This window comes from Daucus carota, chromosome 2, assembly GCF_001625215.2.
Source record: "Daucus carota subsp. sativus chromosome 2, DH1 v3.0, whole genome shotgun sequence".
Taxonomy (NCBI): Eukaryota; Viridiplantae; Streptophyta; class Magnoliopsida; order Apiales; family Apiaceae; genus Daucus; species Daucus carota.
The window spans coordinates 49,626,988-49,645,731 of NC_030382.2; the positions used below are offsets into that span (position 1 = coordinate 49,626,988).

Here is an 18,744-nt window from a genome sequence, read left to right on the forward strand (position 1 = left end):
TGGTCGGTCGGTACTTGAGCCAAAATACGGGCCTTTCCATATAACCAATTATTCTTTTTAACTAAAATATGTTATTTTTTTTACTATTAAAGCCCAAACATTGAAAGTTTGGTCGGTCGGTACTTGAGCCGAAATACGGGCCTATCTATATAACTAATTATTATTTTTAACTTTGTGCCGAAATACAAATCTATATATATAACCAATTATTCTTTTTAACAAAAATATGTTATCTTTCCCAAACATTGAAAGTTTGGTCCTTCGGTACTTGGGCCAAAATACGGGTCTATCTAAATAACCAATTATTTTTTTTAACTTTGGGCCGAAATACAGGCCTATCTATATAAACAATTATTCAAATGTTTGGGCTTTAATAGTAAAAAAAAATAACATATTTTAGTTAAAAAGAATAATTGGTTATATGGAAAGGTCTGTATTTCGGCCCAAAATTAAAAGAAATAAATAGTTCTATAGATAAGCACATATTTTGACCCAAGTACCGACCGACCAAACTTTCAATGTTTCGGCTTTAATATAAAATACGGGTCTATCTAAATAACCAATTATTTTTTTTTACTTTGGGCCGAAATACGGGCCGAAATACAGGCCTATCTATATAAACAATTATTCAAATGTTTGGGCTTTAATAGTAAAAAAAAATAACATATTTTAGTTAAAAAGAATAATTGGTTATATGGAAAGATCTGTATTTCGGCCCAAAATTAAAAGAAATAAATAGTTCTATAGATAAGCCCATATTTTGACCCAAGTACCGACCGATCAAATGTTTCGGCTTTAATATAGATGTGTCAAAATCTCATTAAATGTTGAGGGATTTCAAAAAGTATAAAATATCCTGAACAATCCCACAAAATCTCATTTTAATTCATAAAAAAATGTATCGAAATTTGAATATCATATTTTAATAGATCTTAAAGAATTCTAACCGAATACCATCGATTTTAAGAATAGTTTAAAATCCTAGTTAAATACAACCATATTTTATAATATAATTTAAAATTTTAATTGAATATTCCAATAATGTAATATATTTTTTAAAATGCGATCAAATATCTTTAGATTTCATGAATCAAATAAAACGTTTTAAAATTTCAAATGAATACACCAAATTTGGTGTATGAATGGGTTGCTAAAAATAAAAACAAAAATAATTTTATATAATTTAATTTTTTAATATATATAATTTTTTTGAACTTATTAAATTAATCACAATAGCCATGCCAGAAGGGAAATAAATATCATAGCAAAAAAAAAAAAACGGGCTATAAATACCAAAGGGCTCACGAGCGCGATTCACGTGACATTCTGCTCCTGTCTCTGTCTTTGCGCACGCACACACTCTTTCTATCCGCCGGAGATCCACCGCAGACTTCGCCGGACGTCATGTATTCCGTCATCCTAGCTACTTATACGGTATTTTACATATACTCTCTCTTATACTCTTATATATCCTTCATTTGTTTCGGCACCTTCTCATTGATTTTTCACTAATCACTTGGTAATTTTCACACAATTGTACGAATGTGAATGTATATACACATAATTACATGGGCAAACGAATTCACTGTTCATCTGGCTAGGAAGGGTCACATTGTTTTTACATTTTACCGTGCTGTAATTTTTAGGGTAATTGAAGAGTCTGTTTCTTTTCATTTTTAATTTTAAATTATGACTTTTTTTTTTTTAATTCGTTTTGATTTATATGGTATTTGCAGATTATTAGTATCTTCCAACTTATTACTGATTTTCGTTTACGATTTGTTTCCCTTTAGATTTGGTGTAATTTAGAACTTCTGTGGTAAGAAATATACAGCTAAAAGAAGTTGTATTTTCAAAAATAATGCAATGCATGTCAGAGTTATTGCTATAAAGGCAAACAATCAGTCCTTCATTATTGAAATATATGGTGTGATATGAGATGGTAAGTTTGTAAATGTCACATGAAGAAATCCGATACGCATATAGTTTTAATGTGACACTAACTACCGGTAAGTGGTTATGAATTTAATGTAAAAGTTGCATTTGCGCGTAGAGAACTCTTTATGTGTTGTAGATACACCAGAATAGTATTTAGGCGTGGGTAGCCAAAAAATATTAGTTAGTTGGGTTAGGGTGGATTCCAAACTTACTGCGCAGATTTTAAATTTGGCAGGGTTAACGGTTTAGTTTTAGCTGTATATAAATTTACTGTAATTTACATGATTTTATGTTTGTTGGGCTTGCTTAACATTGTGGCTAAGCCTCGGCTAGATTCTATGACGTATTGATGTCAAACTTTAAATGTGGAACTTTATGTATGTATAATAGAAGGGGAATTTGTTGCGAGATACTGTCAACGTCTTTGCGGTTTGGACGTATATATGATTATCTGCTTTGGGTTATCTATTTTATTTCAGCCTGACATACGATAACCTTATTGTTCATATCTTGTAATTTGTTGACTGATTTCTTTACTCCCTCCTTTATAATGCAGTATCTGATCACTCACTTCAGTGACTTTCAGCTGGCGTGTATTGGAAGTTTCCTCCTTCATGAAAGTGTTTATTTCTTGTCAGGGCTACCTTTTTTATACTTTGAGAGGGGAGGTTGGCTTGCAAAGTACAAAATCCAGGTTCTACTCTTCTTGGCTTGTTTACTTTTAATCAATAACAGACTCGCAAACTCTATTATATTTGATTATGATTTATGAATGTCCCTCAAATAGAAACCTTTACTTGAACACATCCATTACAATAGCTACCGACTTTAAGAAGTTTCATAGATATTATAAGATCCCTTAATTTCTATAAAATGCCAGCATCTAAGTGTTTAATTTTTTGTGATAAGTATATATATTTTTCTTGATAAATGCAGAAGAAAAAGAATACAGTTGAAGCTCAGGAGAAATGTATTAGTCGCCTCTTGCTATATCATTTCTTTGTCAACCTTCCAGTTATGGTTTTCTCATACCCCGTCTTCAGATTAATGGGATTGAGAAGTAGTCTTCCATTACCATCCTGGTACGTCCACATTCTTTATATACTAGAGCTATATATTGGAATCACACACTGTCTGCGACTTTCTTCCTGCTAAGCAATGCATATATGTTTTGTTTGCTTTCTGCAATACCTGTTTATAGTTTCAAACTACCGATGGTTTATAGTTGACATATTTCCATTAAGATTCAAATCCTCCATTTGCAGGAAAGTAGTGTGTACACAGATTTTCTTCTACTTCATTATAGAGGATTTTATATTTTATTGGGGCCACAGAGTTTTACATACAAAATGGTTGTACAAGCATGTCCACAGTGTTCATCACGAGTAAGTGACGATACTATGATGATATGTGATTTATTATACTATGCGATGCTTCCAGCAGGTTTAATAAAGGGTTCTTGATATTCAGGTATGCAACACCCTTTGGACTGAATTCTGAATATGCTCATCCAGCTGAAATACTGTTTCTCGGTTTTGCTACTATTGCTGGTCCTGCCATCACTGGACCTCATTTGATCACTCTGTGGTTGTGGATGGTAGTGAGAGTCCTCGAAACTGTTGAAGCACATTGTGGTTACCATTTCCCCTGGAGCATTTCAAACTTCTTGCCCTTATATGGGGGGTTAGTATAATTCTCACATCTAGCTTTCTTATAGCTGTTCCTATATTTGTTCATTATCCTTATTGTATATTCCACCTCACAATTATGTTTGATTCATTTCCAGAGCTGATTTTCATGACTATCATCACCGTCTGCTCTATACCAAGTCTGGCAACTATTCATCCACTTTTGTTTACATGGACTGGTATGGATCTTTTATTTTATGCAATAAAATATAGGCGAATAAACTTTCTAGGTTTGTGTACTGTGAATAGAAAGTTTCATTAATTTTCGTTCCTTAAATATTTGATAGTATCTGGAAACCTTTGCAATTCGGCTTTAAATAATTTGTGAAGGTATAAATTCTATGTTACTGAATTGATTGGGTGTAATTAGGTCATATACATATGCTAAAATTATCAAGTGTTGTGTCATAATCACCTATAGATATTCCATTTTATACAAGTATACAGTCTTATTGATTTAATAGCACATTTCTTATACAAAGCTCCAATTCAGACAGTGGATTGTAGTTTCAGTTTTAAGGTGGTTAGCTCAACTCAAATTAGGTTAACTGCTGCCACAGAAGAAGTTCCACAAAATTAATGCAAGGTGCACGTGCATGCACGCCCTCACACGCACACGTGGATTATAATGGATACAAGTGGTTGGTGTATTGATGGCGTCTCTGCTTTCTGTTTCCTTTTTTTGGCTCTTAATAAAGACGTGATCAAGACTTTCTTTATCATGCTTTGGACAGCTCAAGCACATCCCAGCTTCTAACTAGTAGTCATACACACACAAACACAAATGTAGATTTTATATATATGCGGATATTGGTTGCTGGTGATTGCGAACTTTATGGCATCCCTGCTTTCCGCTTTCTTTTTTTATTTTTGGGTAATCACATCCCTGAATTATGCATAGCTGGTGTGAAGTCAATATGTCAACTTGTGAAGCAGGTCACTATATATATTTTATATTTTTGCATGAGTATTATGGTATGGATGAACCATGAATTTATACTCATCAAGTCAGAAGGCACACTAAAGGGTGGACGAAAGAGAGCAGAAGAAGAAACATGGATTTGGATTGAACAGAATGTGGACGATCTTTCCTTTCAAAGTATCTTTCGGATTTTAAACTTTAAGCCAGATTCAGATAATTTTTTTCTGCTTACAGTCTCAGCCTCGTAGGTTGGGTAAACAGCTTCAAACACTGTCAGGTCTTCTATTTTCTGCACCAAGTAATCTATCAAGCCATCATAGATGTGCGTAGTACTCCACCTTTCCCAGGTCATGCAAAATTTATTGTTGTCTTCAGTTTGTTGAGAAATTGTACGATAGCAAGTTTTAGTTTTTGCTAAATATGACTAGAAGTTCAAGTTCTGGCAAACTGTAGGTTTAAACTTTACTATAATATAAATACTTCGGATGTTGAAAATATGATGTTCTCGATTGGTGTTTTACAACTCCCATATACAAGTGTTTGAGGAGAAAACAAGTTCTCATTGGTTCACTAGATATGTATAATTACTATATGTGCATGTGTGTAAATGTGTACAAGTATTGTGAATAATTAGCTCCATTCTATTCTCTCTTAATCAGGCGCGTCTTGTTTTTTTAGGATATTTGGTACTGATAAAGGTTACAGAAAATTGAAGGCTATCACTGAAGATGATGAGATTGACGCCAAGCAATATAATTCAGTATCGACTGTTGTGGCATCACAAGATGGATCAGAAGCTAAAGCATCTTGGTAAATCTTCCTATTGGTTCATCTTCATATCGTTCATGATTGCTCTACAGTTTACCTTGTCCTAGTTTATCTTGTATCTTTGGAGTCGGATCGAAGGTTGCTCTGGATGTTAATTGTCTTTGTATCCAAGTTTCGACATGAATTAAGTTTCTTTGGTACCTTTTGTCGTAATGTTCTTGGACGGGTGTTCTAGTTATGCATGTGTGAGTGATGAATACAATTACAGTTGGCTGATCCTGGCATATATTTGTTTGCCCTAGGAACCTTTGTGAATCGGGTGTAGAACTTCTCTATTATGCGTAGGAGTGTGCGTTTTGAAGAACCAAACATAATTAAAATAATAATTTGGTATAATTTTTGTGTACACTATAATGAACATTAAATGTAAACAAAGTAATATGCCATTTTTCATAAAAAGCATTACATTTTCTTTTGGGCTTGGGAAGGGTGTGTGTACATAAACCAAATACACCTGCAATATTTCAAGTTTCAGATGAGAATTGACATAGATTCAACCTCAGAATTAAATTTCTTTAATTGCTTGTGAATTTATATGTACTTGCTGGCTGGGCTGATTTTCGGGTTTGGTCTACCTTAAAAATGAAAAAGGTAAGAAACAGGAAAATTAATTATTCTCCAAATCTGAAATGGCCCCTACCTTTAGATCTTTTGATACGTGTAAGTAACATTAAACCCTTTTCATCCTTTCGCCGAACTAGCTCATGTATATTACTATTAAGGTAATAAAAATATATGTTGGTTTCTAAAGGGCGTGATATTCGATTGTAAATATGAGGTGGTGATAACTAGGAATGTAAATGTGTAGATAGCCTGTGAGCTACTCGAGTTTAACTCGTAAAATGTCCGAATATGATGTTGTGGCGAGTAGAGTTCTAACATGAGCTCTGCAAACAGTTTATTAAGCGAGTTTCAAATTTTCAGGCTCGCTAGACCAAGAGGACGTAATATGTACTGTATATATTATTTTTTATTTTTTTTGAAAGTAATGTACTGTGTCTATAATTAAATATTACATATTAGAATCGTATTCATCACATATGAATTTTTGTTGTTATAGTAGTAAAATTGATCTGAATTCTTAAAATTTGAGCGTAGTTAAAACTGATCGAACCTTTATGAAGATTGAGGTTTAGAAATGATGACTTGAATGAGTTCAAAATATAAGGAGGCAAGATATAAACTTGAAAATTATGACTCAACCTATCCTGATGATCTCGAGCTCGATCGAAATCTAGTCCCATAGGTTTGAGTTCAAAATCTAATATCATATGTTTCTTTTTTTTTTTAATAATTAATATCATAAGTTTAATCAAGAACACCGATAAAAATTTCTAAAATTTGTATTATTCAGTTAGACTCAACTTATTTATGCTGATAAAAACACCAACAGAAATCATCGAGCCTCAGACTTATCGAGCTTGAACTTGAAATAATCAGTACTTGACTCGAGCTCAAACTAACTTATTTAAACCGATATATTTACGCTGATAAAACAAAACTAACAGAAAAAAATAAAAGCAAGGTAGCACGTAGCGTTCCGCAAAAAGCAAAGAAAGGTACTCATAATCATAGTCGTCTAAATAAAACATAAGTTGATCATCCATCGATCACACCAAACAACACAACAGAAAAGAGTACTAGTAGTAAGTAGTAATATAGCGGGGTACACGTTACGGAAAACATGACTCTCTAAGTCTCCTTCCTGAGATTGATGACAACAACACTCACGTTATCACTGCTCCTCCTAACCAACGCCAGTTTCGTCAACAATAACGACGCATCCGCACATGCCTGGTCGTGATACTCACCGCCGCCTTCGCCGGAGACGCTTCCCGGCGGGCTCATGCTCACCACCTTTCCGTCCAGACACAACCCAGCCACGCCGCATGCAGTCTGGTTCGAGACCATGTCCCATAATCCATCGCTGGCTAGGATCAAACAGTCATCCTCTCCTGTGCGCTCTGTTATGGTCACCTCCGGCTCGCTCGTCACATATGGCTTCAGATAACTATCACCTGAACACAACTCAACTCACAAAATCAATTGCAATTTAAAAGAATCTGTCAATAGTCATCGTTTTTTTTGACAATTTAGGCTTATACGCGTTACAATGAGTATCTGTTCTGATACTTTATTTAACTAGCTAGACTTTGCACCTATAGCTCTTGACATGGCAAGGACGCCGAGGACTCGAGCTCCCTCCCAGTATATAACCTGGCCACCAGCAGCCTGGATCCGGCTAAGTTCATCAGGGCGATCAGGCTGTATGTACAACAATACATGTAACTAATTAAGTTGAGAACGAATAGAATAGATCATTGGAGAAGGAGTGTGTAACTGACCTTATGGTCTACAGAGAGGGGAATAGCTTTCCCCTTTCGAGCCAGAACAGCTCTAGAGTCACCACAGTTGGCCACAATAATCTTATCAGGAGTCACAAGAGCAACCACAGCGGTGGAGCCAACAGCATCCGACTCCGGTGAAGGGAGGAGGCATCTACAGCCAGCAGCAGCCATTACAGCTTCTTTGCATGTAATGACCTCCTCGTCCATCCGGGCAAAGCTTCTCTCCAGAGCTTCCTTCCACTCCATGGATTCCACCACCTCCTTGCCTCTTAGCTCCTCCTTCACCAGCTCATGCAACTTCTCTTTGCACCTCTTTGCCACCTTTAATCATATATATCATACAACATTAGTATCCAAAACCATATGCTATACAAAACAAATGGTAGCCAACAAACTTTACAAACTAGTACTACATACCAAAAAGATAAACATCTTTCTATCTATCTTATCTATATATCACTACACATAAAACAAATTAACATACATGAGAGCATCCGTGTCCGTCATAAACAGCAAAGTAATGAAACTTTGGAGCATCTCCGATGTCTTTGCTGCAAAGAGAAGCGTGAACAGCAACAAAATCCTCCATATCTCTCCTCCGTCCACAAATCGAAGAGAGCCCAAAGTTAGGGCACTTCTCCGACCTCACACTATCTTTCTCCTCCACCAAATTCTGCTCAACTCTCTGGCTCAACTCTCCACTCTCAGCCTTCCCCTTACCTTTACCATCCTGGAACATCTGCAGCTTGCGGCATTTCACTCCTCCGTTGTCCTCCTCACCAACACCCACATCTCTAGCCCGGCTCAGCTCCAGCTTTTGGCGACGAGAAGCTCGTGCATTCTTTTTACACGATGCTGATGCTTCCCGTTTTGAGCTTGAGTTATTATTCATCATGTCCCCGGAAACGGTCTTCTCCATTTTATTATTCTACTTTTGTTCTTAAGAAATGAAGGAAATAATGGAGACTTGTTGGAGGTGTGGAGAAGTGAAAGGAGTATTTAAGGAAGAAACTGCCTGTCAGCTAAGAGAAATGACGCACACACCGACTTTAGCACCAATGTAAAAAGCTTGGTGAAATCTACACCGTTGATCAAGCTGGGTAAAATAACACGTAGCATTGAATACGTAACGTGGTCCAATGAATCTGGACACGGTCATTTTTTTAAGTGACATGCCTGTAACTTTAGCTGAAGTTCATAGGACAGCAGTGAAAGTGTTTTTAATTATTTCATATTTGCTATGGGACGCGTGGCAAGTTTTAGCAGTAGTACGAGATTAGTGTCTGACTTTTAAGATACTTTACTTATATTTCTCCTAGTTTTTTCACTCTTCTGTGAATCCCTCTTTAAACATCTTCTCCTACGAATCCCTCTTTAGATATCGGTTACACTTGGAACATTTTTTATTCAATTTATAATTGAAATTATTTTGTGTTATTTTAAAATGTAAAATGATCATACTAGTTTGCAACTTGCATGTACGTCTCCTTTTTTAATGTAATTAATATATTATATATATAATATTGTAAGACTAAAATTAGGGAACAGGGGAGAGGTGAGAAACATATACGTAGCATGTTATGATGATGAGGGGTAGACCTGAATAACAGCAAGAAACACTTCACATTTCTATACATTAAATGATAGATGATACAACAGCGGTCACGTTCTTTGACACTTGTTTGTTGATCGATATCTAAAATCAGTTTCGATGACCTGTCACGAATTTACGTTACTTTGCTTTAGCTTATCCAAAGGATTTGGCTTTTTTTTTAATTTTGTGTATAATATAAAATATAATAAAACTTTTTGACCTTTTAAAAGAAATATGTGGTTTTTCACATTATTTTTTAGTTTTCTCAATCTTAAGGGTTAGATGTTTCCTCGATTAACTTTTTTCCATTCAATTAACTCAAGGGAAACAAGATATATTTAAATTTCCTTATCAAAACTTTAATTATAAATGTATAAAATGGTCGTAGGTTGACTAAAATGAATGTATGCAGTAATTAAAAGAATTGTAGGTTGTGTACATCAGTGTAGCACACCTTCCTACTCTGAAATTATCGGACCGTTTAGATTAACTTGAAAAAAGTGACTTTTTACTTAAATCAAAGAAGTGAAGTAGAAATGAAAAATAAATAAGTTAATATAATATTTGGAAAATAAGAAAAAAATTAGCATTGCCAGCTTTTAAAAATGCTTTCGTTTATTTACGCAAACATTACTTAAATCAAAGAAGTGAAGTAGAAATGAAAAATAAATAAGTTAATATAATATTTGGAAAATAAGAAAAAAATTAGCATTGCCGGCTTTTAAAAATGCTTTCGTTTATTTACGCAAACAGGTAATGAGAAGCAGAAGTTAGAAGCAGTTTTTGCTTCTACAAACCAAACCGCCTCTGTATCTAGCAAAATGCATGCTCTAAAGAATCAAAAACTAAGCAAAATATTTATAGTTCCGTTAATTTGATTAACAATGTCAACTCGTAGCCCAGGGGTGTGTGACTAGCTATATCCGAGTATATATGCTATTTGAAGGTTCATTTATTCCGAAACATTTTGCCCGCCAGTTGAACATCAAACTAAGGGGCCGTTTGGGTTAGTTTAAAAGAAGTGATTTTTTACTTAAATTAAAGAAGTGGAGTAGAAGTGAGAAGTAAATAAATTAATAAAGTGTTTGGAAAAAAAGTGAGACAGAAGCTAGTATTCTCAGCTTTTTAAAAGTGCTTCTACTTTTTTACACAAATAGGTCAAAAGAAGCAGAAGCCAGAAGAAACTTCTGCTTCTTCACCCCAAACACGCTCTAAATATTGTCTCAATTCTTTTATCTTCTTCTTGTTTGGTAGATGGAAGGTAACCATCCACCCATGATACTAACACCATCCATACATGATCCTTTATTCTAGGACTCAAACTCTTTAATTAACATATGACTTCATAGGACTTTTAATTTTGGTTTAACATCTAAGGTAAGAGTCGGGCCTTTTATTTTTGAATTATATTAGATCATATATGTCCCATAGATAATAAAGGGCACCCCCATTTAACACTAAACATATCATCACAAATGCCTACAATTAAAGTCAAGTATGCATCTATGATCTATCTACTTTGCTACTCTTTCTAACGCAAATTATATCTAACACATGTCTATGCCAATGCTAGCTTTATATTACTTTCATACATATAAAGGTTTTTGTTTTAAGATTAAACCCTTTTAAATTGTAAAAATAGTTAGATGACTGCAATATAATCAATAATTATTTAAAATTCAATTTGTAACATAAATAATGTGACAATATTGTGTTCATTTTTATAGGTAAATTTACTTTTAAATTTTCGAAGCACTTAAAAATTCAATTTAACAATTTTCATTCATTTATAATTAAAATGATGTTATTATATTAAAAAAGTTAATCAAATCATGAAATAATTGTTTCAAAATATATGTCTAGATATTTTGTCATATATGTCTTAATATTGTTTTTCTTTCACAAAATTATATATATTAAGTCAATATAAAAATTAAAAATAAATAAATTTATTTAAATATTATTAATTTATTTTCAGAATATTCTCAATAATAACCTTCTACTTTTAACTTTTCAAAATTATGTCATTTTTATTTATAACTTAACAGTGATAACCTTATATTCCAAATTTCACCTATATAATTTCATTTTGTGTTAAGATGTATGTAAATGACTTAATTAGTCATACAAATCTTTATTTTTTGTTTTGTAATTCAAACATCCATAATAATCTAATGATAAAAATATATTAACAAAACTTAATTTAAAATTTCAAAAATATTTGGAAGAATATTCTTCATTATATGTTTGTACTATCAAATTTTAATGTATATTATTATTTTTTATGACTTCTACATGCACTAGACTTTATAATTTAATGTTTCACTAATATTTGGGAAATGAAGGATATTAAGTTTTTGAAACTTAAAATATAGGATGTCATTTATAAGTGGAAAATGCAAGTAAAAAAAACAGAAGAGTAAAGGAATTCCATTTATTTTATATAGTTTGATCAAATGAAACATGCCATCAATTAATGTCCAAAATCAAATAAAATTATAATACAAGATATATATTAATTTATTTGTTCTTTAAGTTATTAGTATAAAATATTTATTTAATTCAATTTAAATTTTAGAGTCTTAATCAACATAAAACTTTGATTTGCGATGTGTTTGTATTATTTTTTGTTTTATATGACATATGAGTTAGTTAAAAATTAAAAATAAAAGTAAAATTTTCAAGTTAGTATATTTATATGATATGATAATCATTTATTAAATAACTCATAACAATAAAAAGAGTTTGAAAATTATCATAAACAAAATATTTTCTATTTTAAAATGTATTTAGCATTATACAAAATCAATTTAAATAGCCAATATTAGAGTTTTCAAAATTGAGGAAGAAAAATGAAAGTGAAGAGATAGGATATATACATACATATGTGTGTGTATATATGTATACATATGTATGTATGTATGTATGTATATATATATATATATGTATATATGTATATATATGTATGTATGTATATAATTATTTAAAATATTAAATATTAAAAATGTATAAAAATATAAATTAAGAGAAAGCATTCTTAGAACATATTACTCACACGGTATATAATATAAAACTTATCTCTTATCTCATCACTCACCTAGAACACATTCTCATGACATTCATTTTGTTACTATGCATTCTTCTTAAGATATTTTCTCAATTTTAACTTAAAATCTTTCAACCCTAATCTTTCAACGACAGGTAGGGACTAATCACGTGAGATTCTCAGAGACCTGATTTTGCATCGGAACTTCCCTTCTGCAGTTCACTGTATTTCTCAGCCATGTGACGTTTACTGCAGCAACTTGCATTGGAAATCTGATTTTGTTGTTTATTTATATCGGTTATATTGTTTGTTTCTCATTTTATTATTAATTTATATTCACAATTCGCTGAAGTTGTATTGAATTGACCACCGGCTTAATGTGAATCAGAATGTCTACTTGATTCTAAATTTGTACTGACAGTATGTTACAGCAGACCAGCTGTTTGTTGATTTTTCTTATAATTTTCTTGAACCTAATCAATCTTTTAGAAGTTTTAATCAATCTAATAGCATGTAGTAAGTTTAATATTATACTCTGTAAATAGAATTATTTAATATAACTAAAGAGTTGAAACTAAAACAGGATTACATGAGATAAAGAAACGTTTGAAGAAGATGATAGTGAGACTCTGCATGCCTAGTAAATATTTACTATATATGAAATAAGAGGATAAATAGATGGTCAAGACCTGTTTATTGGTTTTTAATTTCTAATTCATATTCAATAATATTCATGGATATAATTTTATTATATGAGAACTTTAATATGATCCTAGTAATGAACTAGCATCATTGAGAGATAACTTACAATGTTTTCATGAAAAAATACATTTCTATGTGTTCTCATCATATTTTGGTCATAAATCTATTGTAAAAGAAGAAAATAAAAAATGTTTCACTTTGGTTGGTTAATTAAATGAAAGTGATTTAGAAGGACTGTGATGTTGTATAATATAAAAACCTTTTAAAAATTTAAATACAAAAACACAATATTAATATATTATTATAACCAATCTGAGAACCTTTTGAAAATTTCAAATACACAATAATAATTTTAGATCATTTCAAGTAATCAACACAAATGTACAATGTGCAAGAAGAAAGAAAAGCCCCCATCTCATGCACGCTATCGGATTTGTGTGGAACCTGAGGATACCTACAAGGCATGCTACTGTGTTATGTATACATGCACAGAAGATGCAAGCTCATTAAGAATATAAAATTTTTTAATCATCTTATTTATATAAATAATTGATAGGCAAACATTCTAAAGTTGATATATCAAATAATATTTGATAACAGAAGGGCCTTGATTTAGCCTTGATTTAGTTTATACTCGAACAAGTAATTCCAAAAATTAGCAGCTGGCTGGTTTTGAAGGGTCAAATAAATATATTATATTACCAAAATGCCCGTGTTCCAATGAATTCGCCACTGTTGACAGCCTCGAAATTTGGATATTACTCTAGGCATTTAGGTGCCATTGCCAACCAGGTTAACTGTAAGGTCGGCCGTGCTCAGTCCTCTGGGTCTTCTCACTGGGGGCATTGCCGGAATTTGGCGTGGATAATTAGCCATTTGGATTTAGCAGGTAAGTAAGATGCTAAATTATATATGGATTGACGAAAAGAGTTTTAAAAGAAGCAAAGTCAACAGTGATGATTGACTTAAGTAGTGATCAAGCGTTTCTTATATACATTATCCTGGTTGGTAAAGACAGTAAAAGAGTCACTTAATTTTACAAAGTCCTCAAATGGGACAAACAAAATATACCTGAGGCCTTTGGTACTATTTCTAAAAAAACGTTAGAATCAAAATTAAGAAATAAATAGAGGGCGCTATAGTCATTTTTGCATGTGCAGTACTTTGTTTTGTGCGTTCTAGAACAAACTTAGCAGGCCAAGGTACATATTCATTTCCTCCTCAATAAAATCATATCCGCAGCTAGCATCTGTTTCTAGCTATTTCTGCCTCACTCATGGAACTGAATAAGTCATCCTCCCCGGAAAAATCGGATCCTGCGGTAGCTGCTACCACCACCAACGATGAACAATGTTCTAGCCCCCCTCAGGCTCAGGCTCAGGCTCAGCCTCGAACGTATGAGTGCAATTTTTGCAAGAGAGGATTTTCAAATGCACAAGCTCTAGGAGGCCACATGAACATTCATAGAAAAGACAAGGCTAAGCTGAAGCAAACAAGTCCCATCCCCGAATCTCGTTCTCAACAGTTCCTGGAAATTCCAAAAACAGCACTCTCTCCTGCGACAAATTTGGTTATTAATCCAACAAGGTCTACATTTCCTGAAAGAAGAGATGCAGTTGCTGCTAACTGGACTTGGAATTACAGTTCAGAAAATCGTGACACGGCATCAATAATGAGAAGTGATCAGGGCTATGTAGGAGAACCAAAACAACTTCCTTTGTTCAATGAAGCAACAACATTAAGAGTAGTGGATGATCATCAAGATCAGAAACAGTCTTATGACAAGGAATTATCTTCATCGTCTAGCCATGGTGATCACGATGAAGATCATGATGAGTTGGACCTTGAGCTTAGGTTGGGACAAGACCCTAGTTTGGATTCATCATCATCAACTGCAAAGAGTACCAGGAAGTTCTTCTGACCACTGTTCATTTTTATTTATATGAATCTCTTCCTGCAGCTATTATATTCTCTTTTCATTTCATTTATTTAATTTGTAATTTTAATCATTGAGTATCATGACAATACCACACAATTTGTTTGATTAAAACTATTCCTTTGCATTATAAAAAAGATGTCTAGCCAAAAATGGAAAGGATAGCATCTTTGTAATTTTATATGGTTTCAGATTTTCTCTTCCTTTATCATGTTGTTAAATTTGTAAACACTGATTTATGATTGATTTGTTAATACATTATCTATCTCGCTGTCATGTATTCAGTTTTTTACGTACCAAAATTAACCAACTTTTCCCGGACAAATAGGTGAAGGGTCAAAAATAACCAATAGAAAATGATCCGGTATATTTTTCCTAAGTTGGATGATATTTCGGAATATTATATGTATTTTCAATGTAATTTAGCTTATGATTGTAATCAATACATATTCTTTAACCTTATTTTTAAATTAAATATATATTCAAATATGTCAAATCAGACTCTCTTATGATATTCAAGTGGCCGTCAGATATTTTGCAAATTATCAAAACTTAATTAATATATAGGTTTATTTATTATTTTTAATGTAAATTATTGCAAATCTTATAAATTAACAAATTTAATTATAATTTACACGGGTTATGGCAAGTGGTGAGTTTTAATTGAGATTGTTGATGTAAATGCATGGACCATTTCAATTATGTATATGTTTTTGTACACAAATGGAGTAAGTATTTTCTTCTATATAATGTTGGGAGAGCTGCATACTGTGGCGATTATGGACGAGAGTTTTCATCATTGTTGGCCATGCATTGCGCAGGAGACAACTTCTATGTCCAATGTGAATACGTTGTCTGCTTAATTATTTTTGTACCATTTAAAAATTGTGATGTAATATAGAAGTGCATAAATGCATTTCCACCGGTTGCAATGAAAATTGTATGGTCAACGTTCATGCGTTTCTGCTCATTTCATATTATACATAACTATAACGCAGATGAAAAGAATGAATCGTTTAAATTTAGAAATTATAGTAAAGAAATGGGAGAAAACTAAAAGATAATCTTGTATTATTTATTACAACAAAAGTAATTAGGTGCGTGGTTGTACACTTGTACTGCTGGTAGACTATTAAGTAACTCATTTTATACTCATTTTATAATAACTACACAAATGACATGAAAACGATAGTTATGGCAGGATAATTGTGTGACTGAAATGAGTTTTCTAAGGTACAAATGAAAATCTTAATCAAATCCAAACAAGTTTGGTAAATATCAACATTTAGAGTATCCGCAACGCGGGGTCGTTTATTGCCTTGATCCACGAGAATTCAGAAACGATCAGACACTTTCTTTAATCTAGCGTTGCACCAACTTATAAAAAGTGACCAGTCCCATTTAGCTCAGCCCACTTTGTTATTTATATTATTTCTATTCCTGTTTTCTATTTGAACGATGTTTGCTTAAACATTCAAGAAGAAATCACTACTCTTTTCATCAATCATCATCAATGTAGATAGTTTCTTGCTTAAAAAGTCCACCAAATACATTCCTCACCTGCACTTCAGACTCTGCTTGTTCAGCTTTTGGCTTGGGAGCCTCTTTCCTTTTTGATGGAGGGGTCTTTTTCATGACGGCTTTTTTAGAAGGCAATTTCTGAGCCCTGGCCTGTCCCCGGACTGTTGCAATCTGAACTTTTGGTTCCTCCTCAGCATTTTGAACTGCAGTTGCAAGTTGTGAACTAAATTTGTCCCAAGAGAAGCTTGAACTCATGTCCTTGGCTTTAGCCAAGAGGCTTTCAGCAGAAGCTGATGCTTTCTCTTGTGCTTTTTCATCACCCTGTGCCTCCTGTGATGCTAGGACTTTTGTCTCTTCTTTCAGCTTTTCTGCCGCGGCTTGCTTTGCTTTTTCAGTCGCTTCAAGAGCTGCTTCGTTAGCAATCTTATCAGCATAAGCTTTTCTTCTACCATCTTCAGGAATCGGCCTAAATTCATTAACATGAAACTTAGCTAGTTCAGATTTTTTTTCATCTAAAAGAGAAGGTAATTCACAAGTATCGGGCCACAGAGGTTGTCCAATTACCCAAGAAGCTCATCAAAGGACCTTGCTGGCGCTGCTGGATCGGTATAAATTTCCACAACCTACGCAAGAAAATTAGCCTAGTTGAAATTGTGTGGTGGAGTGAAATATGCAATTGGAAACCGAATCAGCAAAACTGAAATACGAAGCAGAACACTCTGATCCAATCGTCGTTGGTTGCAAAATATTTGGCAAATGTACCTTGTTTTCTGCCAGAGCTGTATTGGAGAAAACATCAGCCACCAAAGACGCGATCTGAGATTTAGCTACCTGTGTTTAGAGAATGGGGATGTGACTTGTGAGTGTATTGATCAACACGAAATTTGCTAATAATTTACATGTTAAATTAATATATTGGCAAAGTTAAATTTAAAGATTATTCCATGATTTGCATGTAAAGATTATAAGATAATTTACAATGAAAAGAACATTATCTCATACATGACATTACTTTGTAGTCGTTTGTACTGTCCCTCCCTTCAGCTGAGGCAACGATGTTGTATGAACTTTCGGGTGAAAAATCCTCCGTCAAGCTAGCTTTAATTAGTGTATAACTGATATCTGTCTCTACCAGACCTTGGATAAACTCTGCAATTGTAAAAGGCTGTGATCTCGAGAACAAATTGTTAAAGAAAGATGAGAAACCATCAAGTACATTGTTGGTTGCCGCGGAGGATCCATCATATACTATTGCCACGTGGCCAACTCCCGCCAAATCAGCAGCCTGAATGACTTGTAAGGCATCCGATGCAGTGACAGCTGAGGTGGCACCGTTTTCAGTGGGACCAATTGTGACGACAACTTTACCAGCATTGCCTATCGCCTTTGCGATGGATTCTGCATCTTCAAATGTGGATTCAACAGCATTAAGACGCTTTGATTCCTCCACAGAGATTATCTACAATGTCGTAAAATGACTTTAATAGTCTTTAGTAATTTGTCTAGTTTGAAACTTTTATTCTTGCTTCAAGAACACTAACCTTGTACTTTGCAGCCAATTGAGCAAGCTCCTGAGCAGCAGAGAGCTTTGCAACGCCAGCTCTTACGCTGAAACCTTTACGCAATAGTGTCTGTGCTATCCGTATTCCAGCTTGACCAGTTGCACCAGCAACGAAAACTGTGTTAGGGTCTTTACTTCTTTGGCCAAATGACAAGCCTGAGGACGGATTCTTAACAACTGGCATCAATGATTTTACATCAGGTATCTTACCAAAGTCGAATTGGAATGGATTCGACTTTGCAGGTTTGCTTTCTTGATCCTCGGTCACAGCCTTGGCCTTAATCACCCGAAAACTTCCAGCATTCTTGGCACCTAATGCAGTGAGTCTTGAATTTTTAAGAGAGATTCTTGAATGAGGTGCAGTGGCAAGGATATATGAATTGGAACTAAGAGCCGGAGCCATTATAAATGTATAGGATTTAAAACTTCATATGGACTATTATAAACTTGTAATTGACTCATCAATTTACTCTAACATAATTGTTGGCAGTGTTCATTAGGTTTGTTCGAATGATATCTAGATGTGGAGAAATGCAATGAATATCCAATAGAAATGAGCCATGTGTCAAATTTTATCCATTTTAGAAAGTTGGATACCAGACAATTTCAATGGTACTGCTAGCTTGAATCCAAATTGGCCAGATACCAACATTCTTTCTT

General features: G+C 33.6%; 4 protein-coding genes across 4 annotated transcripts; 2 read left to right on the top strand and 2 right to left on the bottom strand.

Annotated features, from left to right (window-relative positions):
- Positions 1–1,278: 1,278 nt before the first annotated feature.
- Positions 1,279–5,602, top strand: LOC108206900 (methylsterol monooxygenase 2-2). The gene is made up of 7 exons (XM_017377331.2): positions 1,279–1,434; positions 2,495–2,632; positions 2,875–3,020; positions 3,204–3,323; positions 3,409–3,621; positions 3,725–3,805; positions 5,227–5,602. The coding sequence occupies exons 1-7, from the start codon at positions 1,405–1,407 to the stop codon at positions 5,360–5,362; spliced, it is 864 nt and encodes a 287-aa protein (XP_017232820.1). The 5' UTR covers positions 1,279–1,404; the 3' UTR covers positions 5,363–5,602.
- A 1,319-nt stretch (positions 5,603–6,921) lies between these two features.
- On the bottom strand, positions 6,922–8,690 carry LOC108208168 (probable protein phosphatase 2C 24). The gene is made up of 4 exons (XM_017378670.2): positions 8,209–8,690; positions 7,722–8,045; positions 7,536–7,641; positions 6,922–7,394 (listed from the first exon to the last, which is right to left on the bottom strand). The coding sequence occupies exons 1-4, from the start codon at positions 8,641–8,643 to the stop codon at positions 7,069–7,071; spliced, it is 1,191 nt and encodes a 396-aa protein (XP_017234159.1). The 5' UTR covers positions 8,644–8,690; the 3' UTR covers positions 6,922–7,068.
- Positions 8,691–14,250: 5,560 nt separating this feature from the next.
- On the top strand, positions 14,251–15,142 carry LOC108207701 (transcriptional regulator TAC1). Its single transcript, XM_017378134.2, has one exon. The coding sequence runs from the start codon at positions 14,343–14,345 to the stop codon at positions 14,985–14,987; it is 645 nt and encodes a 214-aa protein (XP_017233623.1). The 5' UTR covers positions 14,251–14,342; the 3' UTR covers positions 14,988–15,142.
- A 1,193-nt stretch (positions 15,143–16,335) lies between these two features.
- On the bottom strand, positions 16,336–18,589 carry LOC108206187 (protein PLASTID TRANSCRIPTIONALLY ACTIVE 16, chloroplastic). The gene is made up of 5 exons (XM_017376405.2): positions 18,065–18,589; positions 17,536–17,982; positions 17,286–17,354; positions 17,088–17,146; positions 16,336–16,989 (listed from the first exon to the last, which is right to left on the bottom strand). The coding sequence occupies exons 1-5, from the start codon at positions 18,485–18,487 to the stop codon at positions 16,503–16,505; spliced, it is 1,485 nt and encodes a 494-aa protein (XP_017231894.1). The 5' UTR covers positions 18,488–18,589; the 3' UTR covers positions 16,336–16,502.
- Between the last annotated feature and the right edge of the window lie 155 nt (positions 18,590–18,744).

What these genes read in the sequence shown, in the direction of transcription:
- LOC108206900 (XM_017377331.2), top strand. Translation starts at nt 1,405, where the DNA reads ATGTATTCCGTCATCCTAGCTACTTATACG. An exon ending in TCATCCTAGCTACTTATACG is followed by an intron (nt 1,435 to 2,494) that starts GTATTTTACATA and finishes TTTATAATGCAG; the next exon opens with TATCTGATCACTCACTTCAG. An exon ending in TTGCAAAGTACAAAATCCAG is followed by an intron (nt 2,633 to 2,874) that starts GTTCTACTCTTC and finishes TGATAAATGCAG; the next exon opens with AAGAAAAAGAATACAGTTGA.
- LOC108208168 (XM_017378670.2), bottom strand. Translation starts at nt 8,643, where the DNA reads ATGGAGAAGACCGTTTCCGGGGACATGATGAATAATAACTCAAGCTCA. An exon ending in ACGGACACGGATGCTCTCAT is followed by an intron (nt 8,046 to 8,208) that starts GTATGTTAATTT and finishes ATATGATTAAAG; the next exon opens with GTGGCAAAGAGGTGCAAAGA. An exon ending in CCCTCTCTGTAGACCATAAG is followed by an intron (nt 7,642 to 7,721) that starts GTCAGTTACACA and finishes TTGTACATACAG; the next exon opens with CCTGATCGCCCTGATGAACT.
- LOC108207701 (XM_017378134.2), top strand. Translation starts at nt 14,343, where the DNA reads ATGGAACTGAATAAGTCATCCTCCCCGGAAAAATCGGATCCTGCGGTA.
- LOC108206187 (XM_017376405.2), bottom strand. Translation starts at nt 18,487, where the DNA reads ATGGCTCCGGCTCTTAGTTCCAATTCATATATCCTTGCCACTGCACCT. An exon ending in CAGCTCTGGCAGAAAACAAG is followed by an intron (nt 17,147 to 17,285) that starts GTACATTTGCCA and finishes TTTCTTGCGTAG; the next exon opens with GTTGTGGAAATTTATACCGA. An exon ending in TCCTTTGATGAGCTTCTTGG is followed by an intron (nt 16,990 to 17,087) that starts GTAATTGGACAA and finishes TAATGAATTTAG; the next exon opens with GCCGATTCCTGAAGATGGTA.